Here is a 20,426-nt window from a genome sequence, read left to right on the forward strand (position 1 = left end):
ATGAAATCAAGCTGCACAATGTGATAAGAAAGACTATGTCCAAGTACAGCGGAACAGAAAGTTTCATTTCCTCAACTCAAACACAGCAAAACTCCCAGAATGCTCTATCACATGGTCAGTGACTCTTCTTCAGTTACATTATCTGTTCAGCAGCAGCAGGAGGCTGGGCCAAATTCACACCGGTGTACTTTGTATACCACTTATCGCCTCTAAACCTCATGTCAGTATTGTGTTTCAGCTCAATTCAACAGGAACAGTACAACTGATAAAAACAATAATCTTAAAAGCCTTAAATTCTTGTGAAAAAGTTATGTCGTCAAGGTTGCTAGGTGACAGGAGCCACTATTTGCAGTATAAAGGTAAAGGTAGGAGCAGCAGGTGACACATAGCGGAAATCCTCCATAGACCAGATGTTCTATAAAGCATCCCACCTTTGTAGACCACAATCCCCCTGTGGCCCCTGTACTGAGACACAGCTACCAAGACAGAATTATTGATTCATACAACTTTAATTGCACAAATCGTATTTGTAGTGAGTAGATCTATTTGATATCTCCTGACAAACAGAGGCAGTGTTTTAGGTTCTGAATACTGGAGTTTAGTGTTTAATATCCTGAGAGGGGGTATATCCACGTGCTTATAGCTGAGCTCTTTTTAAGAACTTTAAACTTTATCTATTTTCTTTTATTCTACTTTTTTATTCTTCTTTGCTCCTGCTTTTAACTCTGTTTAAAAAAATGTTTGTTTTTATGCTGTTCTTTTTAAATGTTTTGTCTTTATGTAAAGCACATTGAGTTGCCTTGGTATGAAACGCGCTATATAAATAAAGATGCCTTGCCTTGCCTAGCGATGGTGTCATCAGAGAATCAGTTCCTTCAGAATCTTCTATCAAGTTAATGAGAGATTGTGACTGAACCATCAGGTTTCATCCAGGATTCATAGGACTGTACAATAGTTACATTGGTGACTTTCTTTTTTACTCACCACAAATATTTACAGTTGGTTACAGAGGCTTTGACTCTGCACATCACCTGTGTTTTGTTCATTTTGTCACCGCAGCGGTGGTGGATCCTTACCCGAGTTGACGGTGCTGTCTTTGCTGATGGAGGCCAGCACACAGGGGAGTGGATCAGCAGTTTTGTGTTGCACCTTGTCACTGGTCAGTAGTCTGAGCTGCTGCGTTGTGACCGATGGGAAGCGGTAAAAGTGGAAGGTGAAGTGGATGTTGCCGGGCCATCCAGCACCAACGCCCGGCGCTGGGATCCTGTAAGAGGACACAGTCATTCAGAAAATAATGAATGTTTCATGCAGCGTTAATACTGTAGCTAAGTGCATGTTTGCTCTTGTCAGTGTTATCAATTAAATTCTAACTGTGACTTTTATTTTATTTATCACAAAACCTATGTGGGGAGTGAGTTTTGAATATTTAAAAATGTCATTAAAACCTGGGAGTGTGAATCACAGAATGATTTACAGACGATTCCACGGAAGAAATAAAAAATCAAATATGTATTTCATTCACGTCCTGGAGCAGAGCAGGTAATTCAGCATCACAGCTACTTAAACATGAAAACCTATAATCAAAATGTGGATTAGGAATGAAAGTGCTAACCTTAAAAGTGGCAGTAATTTGTGCTGCTCATTGAGGAAGTGTAAACTATGCATTATACCTATGATCCATAATGAGTACATCATTTAGCTTCTTCAGAGCTAAAGGCAGTGTGAAAACGTGTTATTAGATGTGTAGCACACGGAAAATGTAAATACAGTTTTATCCATGCTTATCTGTTTGCACAAGATTATTTGCGGTCGTTGTTTAACTCCGACTCCTATTAAGAAAAAAAAGTCCCCGCGACTACCAGAACCTGCTGGTGCTGTGTTTTCCCTTTTCACACAAACACCACCCTCTGAGTGTGATTTCACACACACAAATCTAAACACACACACACTTCAAACTGTGGATGGCCCACAAAACGTCCCAGCGAGCCTGCCAGCGCTCAACATTAGCACCGCACACGTTAAATAAAGAGCGGGCTTGAGGATGAGCTCCTCTGTCTCTGTCTGATGAATAGATGAGCAATCAGTCATGTGCTTTTTCAATAATGAGGGGGGGGGGGGGGGGGGGGGTTTGAAAAGAGGCAGAGAGTGCTGGAGGCTCCAAAAACACCAAGGACGGGCCATCAGAGCTGCTGATTTCAAAGTGGATTCTAATAAGAGTGGCGCGTGACCTCCCAGTCGATCACACGCCCTGATATTCCACTGTTAAAGATGCGGCCGTGCTCCATCTTCACACAGGAGCCCGCATTAATATTCATTCTGTAAACAGACAAGATTGATAATTATGGCGCCTGGGTGAGAGGTAGAAATTACACTGCCTATCCACAGGCTCCCCGCTTGCCTAAGTGCTACCGCTACTGCTGCCTAAACCCCGGCCTGCCATACCTGTTTGTCGTAATTATGAAGTAACACCCTCCTCCGAACACACACAGATACACAGGAAGAACCACACATCTCCACAGTGCACAGTTTATGTGTGTTGTGTGGTTTCATGTTGCCTTCAGGTGGTAAAATAAGATTTCACAGCAGCACCAAACACAAACTTTAGTAAAAATCCAAACTTTCTCATTTAAAAATATCGGATTTGTTTTATTGTATCCAAACCATAAAATGATAAAAACCACAGGGCCTCCTCTCACCCAGAGGCTTTGAACATGTGCTGCTGGAATCTGGCAGTAAAATCTATTTTACGACCAAACCTGCAGTCCGGAGAGAACAGAGGAGAGAGTCGCAGGAGGCAGGAAACACCTTGACACTGACGTCGGTAGATGAATCAAGAAGTCAGTGTACAGATATAACAGGTATTATTTGAATAAACTGGAGCTTATTTACGACATATCCAACTTTTTGATGATGTCACCATGCCCCAGCCAATAAGTTTAGCTAAGTTTAGTTTTACTGTGGCTTCAAAGTGAAGTCTGATTCCCCTGTTCACATTTTATTAGGACTTCTGTATAACTGAGGGTATGGCCTCTGGTGGATAACTGTTTGCTTGACACAAGCCGGCATTAACTGTCTCAGATCCACACATGTCCCTCCTCTTTGCCCATTCAAGTCAGAAACTGCCAAAATGACAACAGTGGAGCAGCTCACTCTGAGCTTCAGAAAACCATTGGTGTGACATCACAGAGGAAACTGTTTACACCGTTTATGTTGGTCATTAAAAAAGCACAAGGAAAATAAAAACTAACCTAACTTTTTTGAGATATAAATGAGCCAAATATAAATCTCTGACACCAAAATATAAATCCATGGCAATAATAAAAAGCTGTGATCTTCTATGCCCTTACAGTATGTTATATGACTTTCTTTGTCTTTCTCTAGCTAAAAATGAAATAAAAAAGGAGCTGTTGAATCCAATCTCTGTGATATAAACACAGAAAACACACATACACAAGCACACACAAACAAACTCTTCAGAGCTATATCATAGCTCGAGATCTCGAGATCTGCCATGCCACAATATTAGATATGGCAGGGTAGCAGCAACAAAATAACCTGGTCAAATCGGCTGTGAAAGTTATTGGGAGAAAAGAGCAGCCATCCCTTCAAACTATATACGACAAAGGCATATGTCCTCAGACAGATACACTCAGTGATTCTATGCCCACACTCCTACATAACTGTTACCATCAGGCAAACCTTACAGAAGCTGCAAGTGTAAAAGCATCGCTTTAAGCTTTCATTCGACCCCTCATCCACAGCACTGCTGAACGAAAAACCTGTAAATCCACCACAATCATGGCAGCTCTCAGTGTCATGAATAAGATACTGTTCTTATACTTCATGTGAGAATCGATGGATAAGTGCAATATTGGATGATGTGGCTGTTCTAGCATAAATATGTGCAATACAACTTTTGTGTTGAACTTTGTGACCCTTTGCGTTCACTGTAAAGTACTGTCATGTTTTTTTTGTACATGGAGGTGCAATATTTTCTCTGAAGCCTGAAATTTTAAAAAGAAATCTGTGAATAAAAGTCTTCAGCTACAATATGTAACTAAATGCTTGGTGCGCACGGTGTCTCAGAAATATCAGATCAATAAGTCTGCTACCATCTATCATCTGTCCATCTCTCAGGTTTAGAGGTGAATCTACAATTGCATCAATGACCACACAGTACATGACTCTACCTGAGAGCAGGTCAGGTCTACTTGCCCTGTGAAGAGTTAACAGCAGATAAACACAGAGAGATGAGGCAGGGGAACAGGAAGCTTGCTGGTGGAGAGTCTATGAAGAATGGGACATATATGAATCGGGTTTATCAAAGTGCTGACAGAGCTGTTGACGAGATGGAAGGACACAAAGAGCGGTGTGTTTTGTGGCCATCCATCAGAAGCCCCCCCCCCAACCCCCTCCATCAGCATCAGCCCCTGCTCCAGAGCTTGTGTGACGGGCCACTGACAGGAAATGTGTTATTGTGAAATTGTGAGTGCACATGTGTGTGAGTACACACATGACATAAGAAAATACGATGAGTGACTTTGCGCCTAATGCACTGACATCTTGCTGCAAAGAGGACTGAAGGTAGGGCTGGGTGGGTGTCATCCTTGTCTGTCAGAAAATAAAAGATATTTTTCTGTGTACAGTTCAGTGGTAAGTGATTTAATTGCTGTTAAAATGGTAGCTGCGCTTTTTCAACATTTGTGACATTTCTGGAAACAGGAATAATTATATTTACTGCAACACTCAACATATTGTATAATAATATCAAATAGCAATAGCAAATAATTAAATAATCACATGTGGCCTGTCACAGCACATGAGGCTAAATTTACACTGATCTCTATGACGACTGCAAATGGTCCGCACACAAGCTCACAACATGAGCCGCTGCTGTTGCTGCTGTTGCTGCTGTCAATATCTGCACCGCAAACCTTGCGTGACTCCGCGCTGCAGGCCTCACCTGGTAAACGCCAGAAACTGGAACACCAGAAGGTTTCCTTGTAGGAGGTCTGTCTCCTCCCGCTGGGGGTCAAAGGGCACGGGCTCAGTGGGATCCAGCACTTCCGCTACCTGCCCGCTGTGGTCCACAATCTGTGGGAAGCCGGCCGAGTAGAGGTGGGCGAGAGAGCTCCTGGAGCTGATCGAGCAGGAGCTGCGGGAGGAAGGGTTGAATTAGAGAAAAGGCTCCAGATCCATGAGTGCACATCAATCATTTGCCACGCTGAAAAGACCTGAGAGGATGCCACGATCTAATGTTTTTATTCCCCGCTGCACCGGCCTCACTCGGGCGATTTGTGTTTGTGAATGAGGCAGAAAAAGCGTTTGGCTCCGAGTTGAATACGATGCTGTTTTATCATTTCAGACATTGGATCACTTCCATTCCAACTCAAGATGTTTATCCTCTGGGAGATAACTTCACTTTACTCACTTTATCCTCTTTGCACCAAACCGGAATTTCAATGTCTGACAGAACTTGTGGTGGGGGAAAAAAAAAAAACATACAAAAAAGTGGTGAGGTGAGCAGCAGCTTTCCATAAACACACTCGGAGCGGAGAGAGAGAATGGGCGCCAAAGTGCTCCCTCTGGATTTTCTAGTATAATTGGCATTTACCTCTAATCATAGTGGCCACCTGTTTTTCTGCAACTATGGAAACATTCATAACTTACACTTTGCGCGCTGACACCAGACACTGTGGGGATGATAAACATGGTTCACAGATGGCTGGCTGGAGTGCATGCACAGAAAAATGATGTTGGTGCTCATCAGGAGAGCGACGCTGCCCGTGTCCAGTCGGTAAACAGTCATCACATCTGAGCGAGCGAAGCTTTGATCAAACTAATTAAGTCAACAGCACTCAAGAAGTCATTTGATTGGCTTTTCCTCTGCGGCTGTGTCAATTTTATGCTCTCCCATCTCCAACGGTTATATCTTAATTTAGCCCCAGTAGATTAATATGCAAGCCATCATTTTTATTTCAAAAGGGGCTCAATCAGATATGCACAGCAACTTCAATTAAACTTCTTTAGACTTCATTGTTCTTCTCAGAGAAGTGGGTCACTCTGCACCAAAAACAGTCACAAAGATGTTTTGGCTCTGAGTGAAGAGGCAGAGATGTTTCAGCTCAGTGAACTGAGCAGCATCGTGTCGGGATCCAAACTCTGGGATTGGGGAGGGTGGGGGGGGGGAGTGTTTCAATGCCAGCTGCTTATTTACACACTCTCTGTGCTAATGCAAAGCCTTGTTTCCCAGTTACGGTGCCCATTATTTGCAGGGTGTGCACTCTCAGCTGGTGTCGCACCTCAGCAGACCCCGATGCATTCCCGCAGCCATTACGATAGCTCTCTCCGATCTCTATTATTAGCTGCGTGTAAACTGTGAGCTCATTTCACTGCATTCTGCTCCACTAAATCAGATCCACGGCGTCTTGCTTGCAGCTGGGTTTAATCGCAAATTTTCTCACTGGCAAACAACGCAGAGACCATTACCCCAAAGTGGGATGTAAAGGCTGACAAAACGATTTCCTCAAATTGGCTCTGAGCTGAATTCTCCTACTTACTGACAACAGTGCTGCGCTGGTCAGTGCACACATGCTGCCAATTAGTGAGCCGATCGATACCCCTCTGTAGATAGCAAGACAGTGAACTATTGTGCTAATGAAGGACTGTACTAGTGTTGACACCGTGATACAGGGCCAGATAAAACAGTAACAAGTTAAGAGGATGTTTTAAGTGACTTCATCCAATAAAGTCTCTATTAAACAACACTCACATCACACTCACATGCTGTAATGGAGAAGTTAATCAAACAAGAAGCTTTATCTCAGAAAATACAACTAGAGGGAAAAAAAAGAGATGAAAAAAAAAAACAGCTTCCTAGAAGTCCAGGTGGCCAAATCTGCTGATTTCACACCACAACGTCCTTTTTACACTGTAACTATGACCAACAATTCAATTCCCCTCAAGTCAGTGTTCAGCTAATGGATTTTCAAGGTTAACCATCATAAGCATCTATCATTATACCGGCCAGTGCTTAAGGCTTCACAACAGCTGGCATCTTTATTGCGATTCAGATAACACAGCTGATGCCAACACCGACATACAGCGTCTCTCTCCCAAAACAGGATCAGGGGCTTGTGGTTTTTCGTGTGATCCAAAATAACTGGATTTTGTTTAGTTTTTGGAATAAAAAATGTCATGTTTTAAGTTCTTATCTGTAATTTATCATCTACGGACATCTGGACCAGTGTGCTATATGTTGGGCATGTGGGACAGGTCAGCTCTGGAGACGCCCTGTGTCACTCAGTCTCTGTTGTTTGAAGTCAAAACTGTTTTATTCAGTGATTCTACTGGTTTTAACCCCTGGTGTGTTTGTTGTGGAGAAGTGGGCAGCTCTGTGAATGATTCAGCTGCTGGTGAAAACTTGCTGAACGTCTGTTTCACTAGTTATAGAGAAACAGAACAACAAATCAGAACAAAGGTTACCATCAACCTCAGCTCCTCCCTGACGTCTCTGTCCTCTGTACAGTTTCACTCAAACACTCACTGGAAATATCAGACTGCTTTATTCAGCATTTTGTAAAGTTATAATCAGGGTCTATTTGATTACCTGAACCACTGACGCTGAAGAAATCTAAACCGGGAGGAGCTTGTGGTAATGGTGGTGAAGACAACAACTCCTATGATTGCACACTAATTCATAACATCACCTACTTGCAGTCAGCCTAATGAACAATGCCCCAGTTCCCCCTAAATAACCCTAAACCTATGGACAGTCATTCTGCACTACAACAATCTGCACAATAACTTATTTAGTAGTATTTTGTATATATCTTTATTCTATTCTTTTAGATATATTATTATTATATTAGGTATATGCGTATCTTTTGCACTAGAATATTTTAATTCATTCCATTTTATTTAATTTAAATTCTTATTAAAATTCTTAATTCTCTAAATTCTTATGTTATTCTATTTCTATCTAACAGTTCTGATTCTGATTCTGACATATTTTGACAATACTTTGATTGGGAGACTGCATATTTTATGAAACTGCCTTGTATTGCTCTTGTGGATTTTTGGAGTATTTACCGGTATTTATTCCATTATTTATTTTATAATAACTCTTCCCATACAACTACAACTTCATGTTCAGACACTTAACCTGATTGTTCGACAAAAAACGTCTGTGCAGCATGAACACCTTTCTGGGACTGAGCTCATCACTCCATCTGAAGCAGACTGTACTGTAAGTAGGGCGGACGCTCACCTCGGCACATTCATCCCCAGAGTGATGACGGGGGCGTGCACAGGTGTGAAGGGCAGCTCCTGAAGTTCTCCTTCATTCTGAGCTGAAGGTGAGTCGTCCTGCTCCCGCTGAAGATCCATCTCCAGGTGGGCGATGTTGCTGACGGCTGAGCAGGCCTGGAGCAGGATGGGATAGATACAGACACAGGGAAATGAACAGTCAGTGGTGGATAAATGAGATGGGAGTCATTTGAAGACTGCTGGAATAAATTAACTATACGGATGGATGGTTTTTAGTTAATGTCTATAAAGAGGCGGGAATGGAGGTTTCTACACCGCAAGGCTTACGTTTTAGTTTATGGTGGATGAAATGAACATGGTGATAAAAGAGGTTCACACCAACAGAGATGTTTCTGTGATTTAGACTAATGCAGAAAATCTGTAGTCAAAGATAGGATTCAAAATAATCCCCTCTCCTCCACCATGATGGAAGGTCAAGGATGTGAAGGAGAGGCCACAAGGACTTAGGAAAATACAAAGACAGTCTGACTGCATTTACACTGGGATTCTATTTTAAGAACTTTACATATAGAACTGAAAATAAACCAGAGGTCAAAATTAATGTTTGCATGCACTTCTGTAAAGGTGTTTATGATGATAAAATGACACATTGATGACTCCTGACTGGACAGATTTGAAATCTATCTGCATTTGGGCTTCAATCGATCGTGCAACAATTTCCATCAGTTCTGGATCAGGTCACATCCATAAAACAGCTGCTCTGTCGTTTCTACATTTATGTAACTACATCATCTACTACCAACTAATCATCCATTTTAAATGCTGCAGCAGCAAGGAATTGTTGGGGAACATTATGCCTCTCGTTTCATAGAGGAAGGTTCAGTGTTTCCTCTGCCAAAGGAAGCAATGGAGTTCCTTTCCTCAGCTGCTCAGATATGTCCGCCTCATTTCACTCAGTTTGAACCTTCCTCAGCAAAAAAGACTGTAGGATTTCTTCCTCATCACTGGCTGCAGCGTTGCTCAGCAGCACTGCTCTCAGTGATGCCACTAGTGGCTGGAAAGTGCAGTATATTCTTAGCAGAACTGCTGCAATATAGCAGCAATTATTCTACACTGCTGCTCTGTAATTTTTCCCACCACCACAAGTCACTTAGAAGTCACTTAGAAAAAACCCTAACCCCTGACCATCCACTGAGTTCATATTCATAAGCATCTCAGAGAATCACAGACACAGAAGCATTAGAAGATGATTGCACTAAAGTGCGGTCAAAGGCAACAACAAGAAATGACTGCACTTTAGTCCAGTTAAAGGCAGCCAAGAATTCAGAAAAAATGACTTCATTAAAAATAATTGGCAGCTGGATGCATGGAAATTACATGGAAAGTAAAACTGTTTTGTGGAGGCAGCGAGAGAGGAAGCTGGTGGTGGATTTGTCAGAACTGATTCTGGGAATGGTTTAATACTCCGGCTGCTCTGACACTATACTTATTGTAGAAATAATGGTCTTGGATACACAGGAGCCACATGTCACATAAAGAGCTTAGCCTCTTTTAAAGGTTCACCTGGGCCTTAAATGTCTTCCGTGCTTCTGAAGACTCATCTGTCAGTTAAACCACCGACACTCTCCTCTGTGAGCTCGACTCATTACTGCAGCGTTATCACAGCATTTCTCAGGATGTGAGTCAGAGGTTCAAAGCCACAGGATTATCATTTACTTAGAACCATAACTGCTGTAAAATGATAAACAGGATGATGTGTGCTTTGCCTTTCAGAACAAAAAAAAACTTACAGTGAGTCTGTTTGACTCTGTCCACATAGCTGTAACGTCTACTCTCTGCTCTCTCTACTACACTGGATCCCCTTTTGAAAGACCCTTATTTTCTGACCTCTGCTGTACAACATACCTCTAAATAAATAAACTCGACATGGCAACAATACATTACCAAGAGAAATTGGTATGGCGTGCCAGAGTGATTTCTCAAGCTATCAAAGAGCAGGATATCACAGACATCTGTGTAGCACTGGACAACTTTCAAAACTCCAGTGGACTGCTCGAGAAGCAGCTCCTGTAAAACCCTAACACATTTTACTCTGCTAAACTGCTCATTTCGATCTTTATTGATTTTTTTACAAATCCCACCAAAAACCAAAACCAACAGTGTGTTAGTCCATCTCTCTGAACTTATTCTGTTTCCTCTCTGTGGCTGTGGCCCTGAGCCCATGGCTCTCAGTTAAGATGCAAATCTTTCAAAGTGGGTCAGAAACATCTCGTTTAATCTCCAAGTGATTTACAAAACAACTGGGCTTTTTTTTTTTTTTTTTTTTTAAGCAAATTCCACTTGGACAGTTTCAGCCTGAAGTAAATACACATCCCCTGCTCTGGTAAACAGGCAGAAACATTAGTGAATCTTGAGCCAGTATTTAACTTGCAGTCAGGCTGCCTTTCACTTATTGACCCCTGCTTCACTTTTATTATTATTCTATTATATAACTCTCAACAAGAAACCAAATCACATTTAAAACCTTTAATAACAAACCTTAAGGCTAAACAAGTTCAGCAAGCTGCTGAACCAAACAGCAATTTAAAACAAACACTTTTGGGAGGAAAATGTTAATGGACAAATTGGGCCGACCAATTTACGATTTTTGGAGCCAACACTGATCTTACAGTAGGGAGTAAAATATTCCAGTCAATATCAATCACCGGATATTCCTCATTTTCACATAAAACACACAATTTTGCAATGATCCCTCAGTGCAGCTCTGCAGCAAACCCTTGGAAATGACACACTTTCTTTTCACAAGCCCCGTCAGTCTTCAGAGCTGTGGGGATCATTCTATATAAATGAGAAAATTACAAGCTGAATGAACACAACAATTCAAACATCATTTTTCTCACCTGCAAAGTTTGACGCCACAAAAAAAGTTTTCTCTTATTGGTCAATGCATACACTGATACTGATATGACTAAGAAAGTCAGAGAATTAAATCAACCTGTACATTAACGAGTCAGGTCACATCTACAAACCTAATGAATACTACCATAGTCTGCAGCCAGAGACTCACAGACATTTAAATGATAAAATAACTTTATATAACATGATGTGTAACATTCTTCAGAATTTTAGCCACTAATGTTGTAAATCATTCAACCAGTAGAAAGCAAGATGAGTCCATTGTGTATTCAAAACACTGTCAAACAACACAAACAGCAGGCTTTTCAAAGTCCTGTCATCCAGTAGAGAAATTATGGAATAATTTTCCATGACAGCTTAATAGTTTTTATTTTTTCCTTTATTTTCCATGATTGGAAAACTGCTCATGTGTTACCCTGGAAGTCTGCTTAGTGATGAGTTCATTCAATGCCAACTACTTAGTATTTATGTTGTGATTTAGAAGCTCTTCTTTTATCTCAATTTCTTCTAATATTGTGTTTGACAATATAATTTCATGTTATGCATTTTTTTGTTTACTGCTTTACAATATCAGATTTTATCTACTGAGAAGAAAAAGAACAGTAGATGCCTGCGGATCAGTTTAACATTCCTAAATATTTTGTGGCAAACATTAATCCCCTCTTCATTGTCATTGACACACACATAGCTGGAGGGGTATTACCACAGATAATTAGCGAAGGAGTGCTAATGGTGTCATTTTCCACTCAAGCATTTTCCCTCTGCTCTGTGATACATGCCAGCAGTTCAGGCGGCCTATCAGAGGACACGCATGGCTGTACATTATTGAGCTTTCCATCAAACATGCTGGTAATAACCTCGACCAAAGTCATGCCGCTACATGGATACAACATACATAGACATGTTCCTCTTGTGATCAAACAGCCTGCAATATAATAACCTGAGAGGATGTGCCGATGTGCAGTGTAAAGGGCCTCAGTGACTTTAAAAGGCTCAGTGTAATGGCTTTATACTGTATCTGAACCTGCTGCCGCCAAGACTACCCTGTCAAATGACACATGAGTAATTGCTTTTTATAGGCAGGTGTGCTCAGGTCATGGACAAGGACAAATGGAGGTTTCAACAATAAATTCTACCAACTGATTTAATGACTCAATATATGCAAAGAGAGTGTCACAAAAACTCATTTACAGTATCATAACTGAAAACTAATGGCAGCCTGTGGACTTTAGGAGGTAATGTATCACACTTATCCATTATTTTAATGTTGACTGTGTTTTTTTTAAATATATATCTAACTATATGAATAAGAGAATCTGAGCAATCCAACTGTGACCAAGAAATGTGATGAAGAAAAAAGAAAGTTAGCTTATGGAATGTAGCCTAACATTTGTACCACTCTCCATATGATAGTTATGATACAATTGATGCTGCTGATTTATGACAGCCACACATCCCTTAAAGGAGACATATTTTCCAAAAATTAAAATAGTTCCCAAGTGTCTTAAAGGCACGTCTATGACATGGTCTGGTCAAAATACCCCAAGGATCAAACACCACAGCTCAAAATAGCCCTGTTCAGAACGGCTGGTGTCAGTACCTGTCCCTCTAAATGCAAATGAGCCACTGCTCACCCCGCCCCACCTCCTCTACTAGTACCGGTACTCACAGGTAGGGGTGGTATTATGAAAATTCGAAAACTAATGACATCATTGGATGACAACTGAGGGAACAGCTCATAAAACCGTATGGATTTCAACCTCAGGAGCCTGAAAATTACAGATTTTTTGTCAATTCTCACATTTTGGGGTCTGGCAGGCAAGCCAAACACCCAAATATATGTTAACTCATTGAGTGCCAACCACGTAATTTCTCGTTTTTCGTTCCCATGCGTTGAGTGCCAAAAACGAAATTTTTCGTTTTTTGCTTTTTTTTTAAATTATGAAAATAGACACTTTAATACACATTATATGTAAATTTGGGGACTCTACGACGAGGAGAACTGAAATAGATGACGATCAAAGTCACATGACAGCTCATGATCTGGAAGTTTTTATCATAACTCAGCTTCTGCAAACGGAGTTCTGCATGCAGATGCAGCGCAGCTGCTCCGCTGCTGCTCCGCTCTCACCCGCGAGGCTGCAGCAGCTGGGAGCTGAACCAGGAAGCTCTCAGCCCACTGTCCCGCCCGGTCTTCATCTGGAGCAACACCGTGTCCTCCCCAAAGTCCTCCCGCGGTAAAATCTGATGGTCTCTGGGCCAAAGCAGACCGGCACCACCGACCCGTACCCCAGAAGGACCCCGACCACCGGCGGGACCGGTGTTCGCGAGCCGCTGTGGCCGACAGAGCCTCACGTTCCGCGGCGAGAGGCTGTGACACGGCACGGTGCGTCTGTGTTATTGCTGTTTAGTGGCGCCCCCCCCCGCCCCCGATGGTGGTTTTGTGAATAGAACAACAATTGTTGTGTATATTTATCTTATACGAGCCCTTTGATCCAGAAATGCGAGTGTCAGAAGAGCGACAGACACAAACAGCGCACCTTTCATAAAAGACGCTCTATCTCCTTTTCTAGAAAAAAAGGAGGGATTTTGGTGAAACCCAGCCATGTTTAGCTTGACTTTTCTCAGGAACGGAGGCACGTAGAAACAAACGGTTTGTGGTCATTTGAAGCATAAAGTTAAACCTTTCAATTGAGCTACAGTATGTGTTGGTGGCAATAATATAGAATACACTATGGCTCTAAAATAAAAAGTCAAATATGGTCTAATTTGCCGGTACACTTGACTAAAACTTTGGAAAGGAGCGCGGCACTCAATGAGTTAAAGAACCTTCAAAAAGTGATATTACCATAATATGTCCCCTTTAAAGTAAGTAAAAAATAAAATCTGCTCTGACTTTCTGAAAAACTGAGATCAGGCCTCTACCCGCCCACCACCTGCTGGCTCCAGGTCAAAGAGCAGAGAGCATCAAAATGGTTAGAGGAGGAAACATCAGAGAGACTCAGTCACATGTTTCAGCCTCAGTCAGACATGGACTTAGAGGAGGGGTCTGTTGAGACCAGAACCAGAGATGAGCAGACAAGTCAGAACAGTTAGCACAGTTAGCATCTTTTATTTCCTTATGTTGTAACTGGCACTGGCCGACACAATGTTAGCAGTTGTGCTAATGCTAACTCTCGCTCTCTGTGCTGACAGAGCCCCTGACATTTAACCAAAAGTACTAAAATACGGGAAGTTCCCACCCCTGTACTTCTAGATATCTATGCAGTAGATAAGTTGTTCTGACAATATTTCCACTGCATGAACTAGTCAGTCTTTCAAAACCAAATTGAATTGGGCCTTTTTTTAGCCATGTTGTGCTTCTGACTATTGTTATCTCCAGTAAGCCTGATCCACAGTTCCTGGATTATTCCTGCAATATGATTCACAGCTTAAGCTATATGGATTATGGGAGAAACCCATTAAAGCTACTGCTGTCTAGTTAGAATATGAGCAAAGTCCTTCTTAGCTGTGCTGAAGCATGAAAGCAGGTGGACCGGTCAGGACCGCTCAGAGACAGCACTGACAATCCACTGTGATAACACTGGAAAGAATATAATAACTTAAACAATACATATCTAATTTAAAAAATGACAGTCTAAAGGAATGAGACATGATTCAGTGAATCAACTCAGAGTTTTCCAGATTATCTCTTCAACTAATGAACAGCAACCTGACGAAGCAGATGGTTTGTCACACAGAACCAGCTGGGAAGGCTTCAAACTGAAAAGACAGCACATTAAAATAAATACCTGGCAGGTGATTGAAGGAATAATCTGTCAATCACAGGATAATGTCAACCAATCAAACTCTTGATCCTTCAGTGGAGTCAGTTGGTAAATCAAACTTTTGACGACGCTCAGGAGAGGAGAGAAAAAACGTTTCCACTGGGAAATGCCGTTCTCTGCTCTTCTTCCAGAAGATAAATATTGATTTACGGAAGCCAAGACAGGTCATTCTGCAGTATTTTTCTTTAATCTGTGATCTTGCAAAAACAAAGTTCCTTCCTTTATCTGTTATCTTGAGATAATTACCCCATGATCTTGACATGAGAAAGATAACAAAATAATTATCCCATTATCTCTAGAAAACAAAGCTCTGTTATCTAATTTCTCAAAAATGATGACATAATTTTCTGTGATCTTGAAATAGTGAAGCTCCATTTTATGACGACAACGAAATAATTACCCCTTTGTGATTATGGCGTTCCTAGCTTCTGTACTGTTGCTTTAGCAGCATAAATGAATCTCTATAGGAATCCTTCACACTATTGTTAAACAGTTGCTTCTCGCTGTCGTTTCACATCTAAATCACGCTTGTGGCTGCCTGTAGCTCCCTGAACAGGACACTGATTGCTCTGCGGTCCAGCCACCAGCCAATTGGTACTTGGAGGCAAGATGGACGCTCACTGTGGAGAAATCCATCTGCCTTTGAAGGAGAACTTAACAAACTACTGAGACTGATCCAAGAAAAGCTCTCATTTTATGAGTTGACCAATGTTAGCCCTTAACCATGGTGATTTGTTTTGTGTAATTGCCAAAATCACCAAGTATTTCCAGATGTCTAGAAGGCTCCAGATGTTTTGGAGTGGAACTGCTGCTGGTTTGCATTGAATGGTGAGGTTGAGTTGGTTTGAACATCTGATTAAAATACATTCAGATGAGTTATTCCAGGCTCTTTGACTTTGGAGGAGAATCTGGGAGTTCAACAGCCCCATCTGGACCGAGAACAGCCCAGGACACCCCAGGAGGAGCAGGTGGAAGGGGAAGGACATATGAGCTAATTTGCTAAGCTAGTTTCCATCACAACCCAACGCAACATGTATAGATAGCTTGGTAGACGGACACAGTAATAATATGAAGCATGGCAAATATATAAAAGGTCATATAGCACCTATAATGCATCATATCACAGGTAGAGTGTATAAATCCAGTGTTACATCTACATCCTTCCTGAGCTGCTTCCTCATGGTTTATTTCTGCTGTGAGGCCTACAGCTCCACACCAACTGCCAATGTGAATTCCTTTCAAAACCTTTTTTTTTTTTTTTAAATCCACTCGGATAGATACCAGGGTCAAGATCGCTGCATTAGTTATATCCATGGCAACGATTAATGTTTTAAGTCCCGACTCCTGCTGCATTTCCTTCCCACGCAGCCCAGTGGCCACACAGCCAAGATGTGATGAGTGAGCGCTGTGACACACTCACAGCAGGTACAACTGAAACGATTCCACTCCGCAAGGCTGGACGTTCAGATGTGAGTGACACATTTTAAATTTAAAAATAAGATGTGGCATGTAAAAGGGCAGAGCTCTCCTATATTGTAAGAAAAACTGTTTACAGCAGCATCCAACACTTAAGCACCATGTGATGCTGCTGAAACAACATTTACAAGGAGCCAAACAAATCCCTTATACTGCTGCAACACCAGGAGTGTGTTGTTCTGATGACGGTTTTTCTACATCAAAGACACACAGTGCATATCATCTGTGAAGGTGCAAAACTGACTTTGATAAGCAGAGAAAAAAAATTCAGGGTTAATCCCAGGATTACAATATTATGCTTTTACCACTCTTCATACTGTGCAGCAAGCTGCTTCCCAAATATATGCATTTTTGTGGGAGAACATGGTTTAAATTAGCAAAGACAAGGCAGCTTTCAAAGGCAAAATGACTGTTTGCTGATTCCTAGCAGCAAACACCTACACCTGGGGGTAAACAGGTTACCCTCATGTCATAGTTATTAAAGTCAGCACAGTATAGCTGACACCCTCAGTTCTGCTGTACCCCCAGCTGCAACCAGAACGTTTTGTGCAGATACATACTGTAAAGCTTGTTAGCATGTGGAGACATACATTATTCCAATTACCATCTCTGTGCTAGTTCATTGGGATCTATTAGGTAAAAAGAAGTGTTTGCTTTGCTTGTTTGCATTTGTTTAGACCTCCTCAGGGTGCCATGTGGTGTCATACAGTAGAGCTGCATGGGAAAGTCCACTCTTTCATTATAGTTTTAAAACTAGCCTTAAAATAAAAAAATACGTCTGTGACCCCATCAAAGGCCACAAAGTATACTTCAACATGGCAGCTGACACAGAAATGAGGCAAATAAATATTGCCCTGAACATATAGCAGATGAAACATATTTTTCCAGAATGCAAAGCACAATGTTATGCAGGATACTGGGTACCTTTAAAAATCGAGGCCCTCTTTGTAGAGAGATTTGGAAAGTAGAGTCAAAGAATAATATTTCTTTTGATTATAAAGATGAAAAGGAGCAACTCCAGCACCTCCAGCAGCTTCAACGGCTCCAAAGACAAAAAAAAAGTGTGGAGGCAGGGCTGGAGTTCAGTTAAGAGGAAGTGTGTGTGTGTGTGTGTGTGGCTGGCAGCACAGTACTGTACAGGTGTGTGTGTCTTTGAACTTTACTGAATGACTGACTGTCTTGAGACTTGTTTCAAGGCTTATGCACCATGTTTTAGCAGAACTGCATCTGAATGTGCACATTGTGTGTAAATGCACCTACAACTCCCTTAATGCTTGTGTATTTTCCCTATCCTGTGTGTGTGTGTGTGTGTGTGTGTGTGTGTGTGTGTGTGTGAGAGAGTATGTGTGTGTGAGTGTGGGTACGGGGGTGGAAATCTTACGACATGTGACAGCTGGTGGGCCGATGCCAACGGGGAAGGATGGAGCAGAGAAGGAAACGACTGTTGCCACAGCAACGCTGAGCTGGAGTGGCTGATGGTCGGGTAGCGTGAAGTAGCTGCCAGCTGAGACAGTGAGAGCTGCAGAGACAACAATGCAAATGATTTGCTGTTATTATTATGATTAGGAACAACACGGCTCAGGAGCACGCTTCATGCCACAGAGACACATGTGCCGGCGCAGATGACAACAACAGACCATTACACTGCCTCGGCACTCGTAAGCCCCTCTCACTCCACCCGTTTCTCCACCCACGATCATTTCAACACTGTCGCCCCTCGAAAAAAAAAAAAGAAAAAGGAAATGTTGCTGCTGTTGCTCGTCAGAGTTACACAAGAGCAGCAGACATATCAATCACCACTGATAGTGAACAACTTTCACCTCCAGTGAAATATGATGCAAAAGCAGCTGAGCAGCTTCTCCACCTGAACACTACAGACAGACAGCAGGATAAAGGTTTGTTCAGCTTGTTCCGACACTGGATGAACACCTGTAGGACATGACAGAGGTGCTCACATCTTCACCTGTGACCTCTCTTTTCCATGGAAACTGACAGTGTCGCCTGAGCCCCAAAGCAACCTTCTGCCTTTTATTCTGTTACTGCATGAATTGCAAAATACATTAAATCAAGGTTTGACAGACCAGGTAATTATTTTTCCAATGTGAGTCTTTTTGGTAGTAAAATTCGCTGTTTCCACACACAGAGATTCCTAATTTTTCTCACCTCACTTCATTTCTAATGTTCTGTGGCTTCAGCAAAGCAAGGTAAGTACTTGTGACTTGACAATTTCTCTCATTAGTTATGGCTGCTATAATATAGGAAAACCTCAGCATATTTTTTTTACTGTGTCTGGCTAATGACCAGAATTTCACAAATGTCACACAATTTCTTCAAATCTTCACTGTTTTCTGGGGCTTATCTAATGGAGGAGCTTATGCATCCCATGCCCGGTTTCCTCCCTGATGGAGGCCTACAAGGAGGAATCTTGAAATGACGCCCAAACCACATCTACTGGCTCTTCACTCCAAGATGTTTGAGCTCTTCACCTCCTTGCTGAGGTGGAGGAAGGAACCTCTGATCACATGAAAATCTCATAAACGTGACAACCCAGATGTTCCATTGATAAAGTTGTGCTGTTTAACCACAAAATGGACTGAAGGGTTAATACTTATCATCTAATCTTTGATCTTTAATCCTCCACTTTGATTATTATATGTCATAATCTGTTTTTCCTGTTTTCTTGTCATGCTTCTACTTCTATTTTTATGCTAATTTTATTTATACTAAGCACAATGAGTGACCTCTGTTGTTGATAATGTACTATAAAAATACAATGGCCAAGATACAGTGAGCAGTAATGGCTGAAGTAATGGCTATAGCACCAACGTAGTCGTAGTGGTGGAAATAAAAAGCATCTTTTTGCCAAGATCCTTTTCAGAAACTTTGTGTATTTTAACTTCATGGACAAGGGTTTAAAGGGATATTTCAACATTTTGACAAATTCACCTATTGCCATAATCCCTATAGTATTAGGAGTAGGTTCATTACCTTTAATTGTCGGTGCAAGCTGTTTTTAGATCGGCGGGGGAGAGACGCGAGCTGCACAGTATTTCCACGTTTCCCTAATCAAACTACAATCCAACAACTCCAAAACACTCTCGTGGACAAGTTGTGACCTGCACATTTGCCACGCTATGAAATAATAACGTATAAAACAAATACTTGGAACGCTATTTCTGGGATGTAGTTTCGGTTACGCATTTGCCTCGAAAACAAGTCTGTCTCGTAACGTTATTAATTATGATTTCCATTAACCCTATAATCTACATCATGACATCACACTGTAGCCTTTCCTTTATAGTTCCTGATTTGAACTATAGGGACTGAGACACTTTGATTGCTTAAGAGACACTTGTGGACACAGTTCTTAAGATGCATCACTTTCCTCTGGGAAAAGTTTCACCAGTAAAAGCAGAGATTTACATTGGAGGAAGAGGGAGATCTTCTCTGTTGCAGCTCAATTCATAATTTAGACGATGCTATCTCCCACACTCTTCTTCTTTTTAGCGGGAATGCCTGGCAGGATCAGAGCCGTGTCAGATGTTTAATCAATAAGCAACAGAACATTGGTTTGATTTTTCTAAATTTGGACTGTGCAAAGTTTATCATATTACATAACAGGAAACACAGAGAGAGTGTTGAAACAATATTATTGGACGACTTGTGGCCACAATTCCTCAACAACCTGACGGTGTTTTTCAGTCGCTGTCGTCAACTGTCTGTGAAATTATTGAATCTGCTACTATCAAAACAAATGGCTCCTGGGACACAATAAAGATACTGCATTGATCCATACTGAGCAGTGAGAGAGGAGATGTTCACTCACCCATTGATCTTGCGGACACACACACTGATTCTACTGTGCTAGTGTGGACAATATTGATTAATATTGATTCCATTGGCTCTTAAAACAGATTAAAGACGGATCCTTTTCCACCC

The 20,426-nt window shown here is 41.6% G+C and overlaps 1 protein-coding gene across 2 annotated transcripts in view; it reads right to left on the reverse strand.

The window, feature by feature from the left end:
* Positions 1-20,426, reverse strand: part of nphp4 (nephronophthisis 4) — a 158,108-nt gene that overhangs the window by 51,871 nt on the left and 85,811 nt on the right. For both annotated transcript variants that reach the window (XM_085781361.1, XM_085781360.1), the window contains exons 10-13: positions 17,869-18,006; positions 8,270-8,424; positions 4,964-5,155; positions 1,077-1,264 (exon numbers count right to left, since the gene is read on the reverse strand). In XM_085781361.1, coding sequence (XP_085637487.1) covers positions 1,077-1,264; positions 4,964-5,155; positions 8,270-8,424; positions 17,869-18,006 — 673 coding nt within the window. The remainder of the gene's footprint in view (positions 1-1,076; positions 1,265-4,963; positions 5,156-8,269; positions 8,425-17,868; positions 18,007-20,426) is intronic.

Source organism: Trachurus japonicus, chromosome 7 (genome assembly GCF_045865225.1).
Source record: "Trachurus japonicus isolate A0001 chromosome 7, Traja_1.0".
Classification (NCBI taxonomy): Eukaryota; Metazoa; Chordata; class Actinopteri; order Carangiformes; family Carangidae; genus Trachurus; species Trachurus japonicus.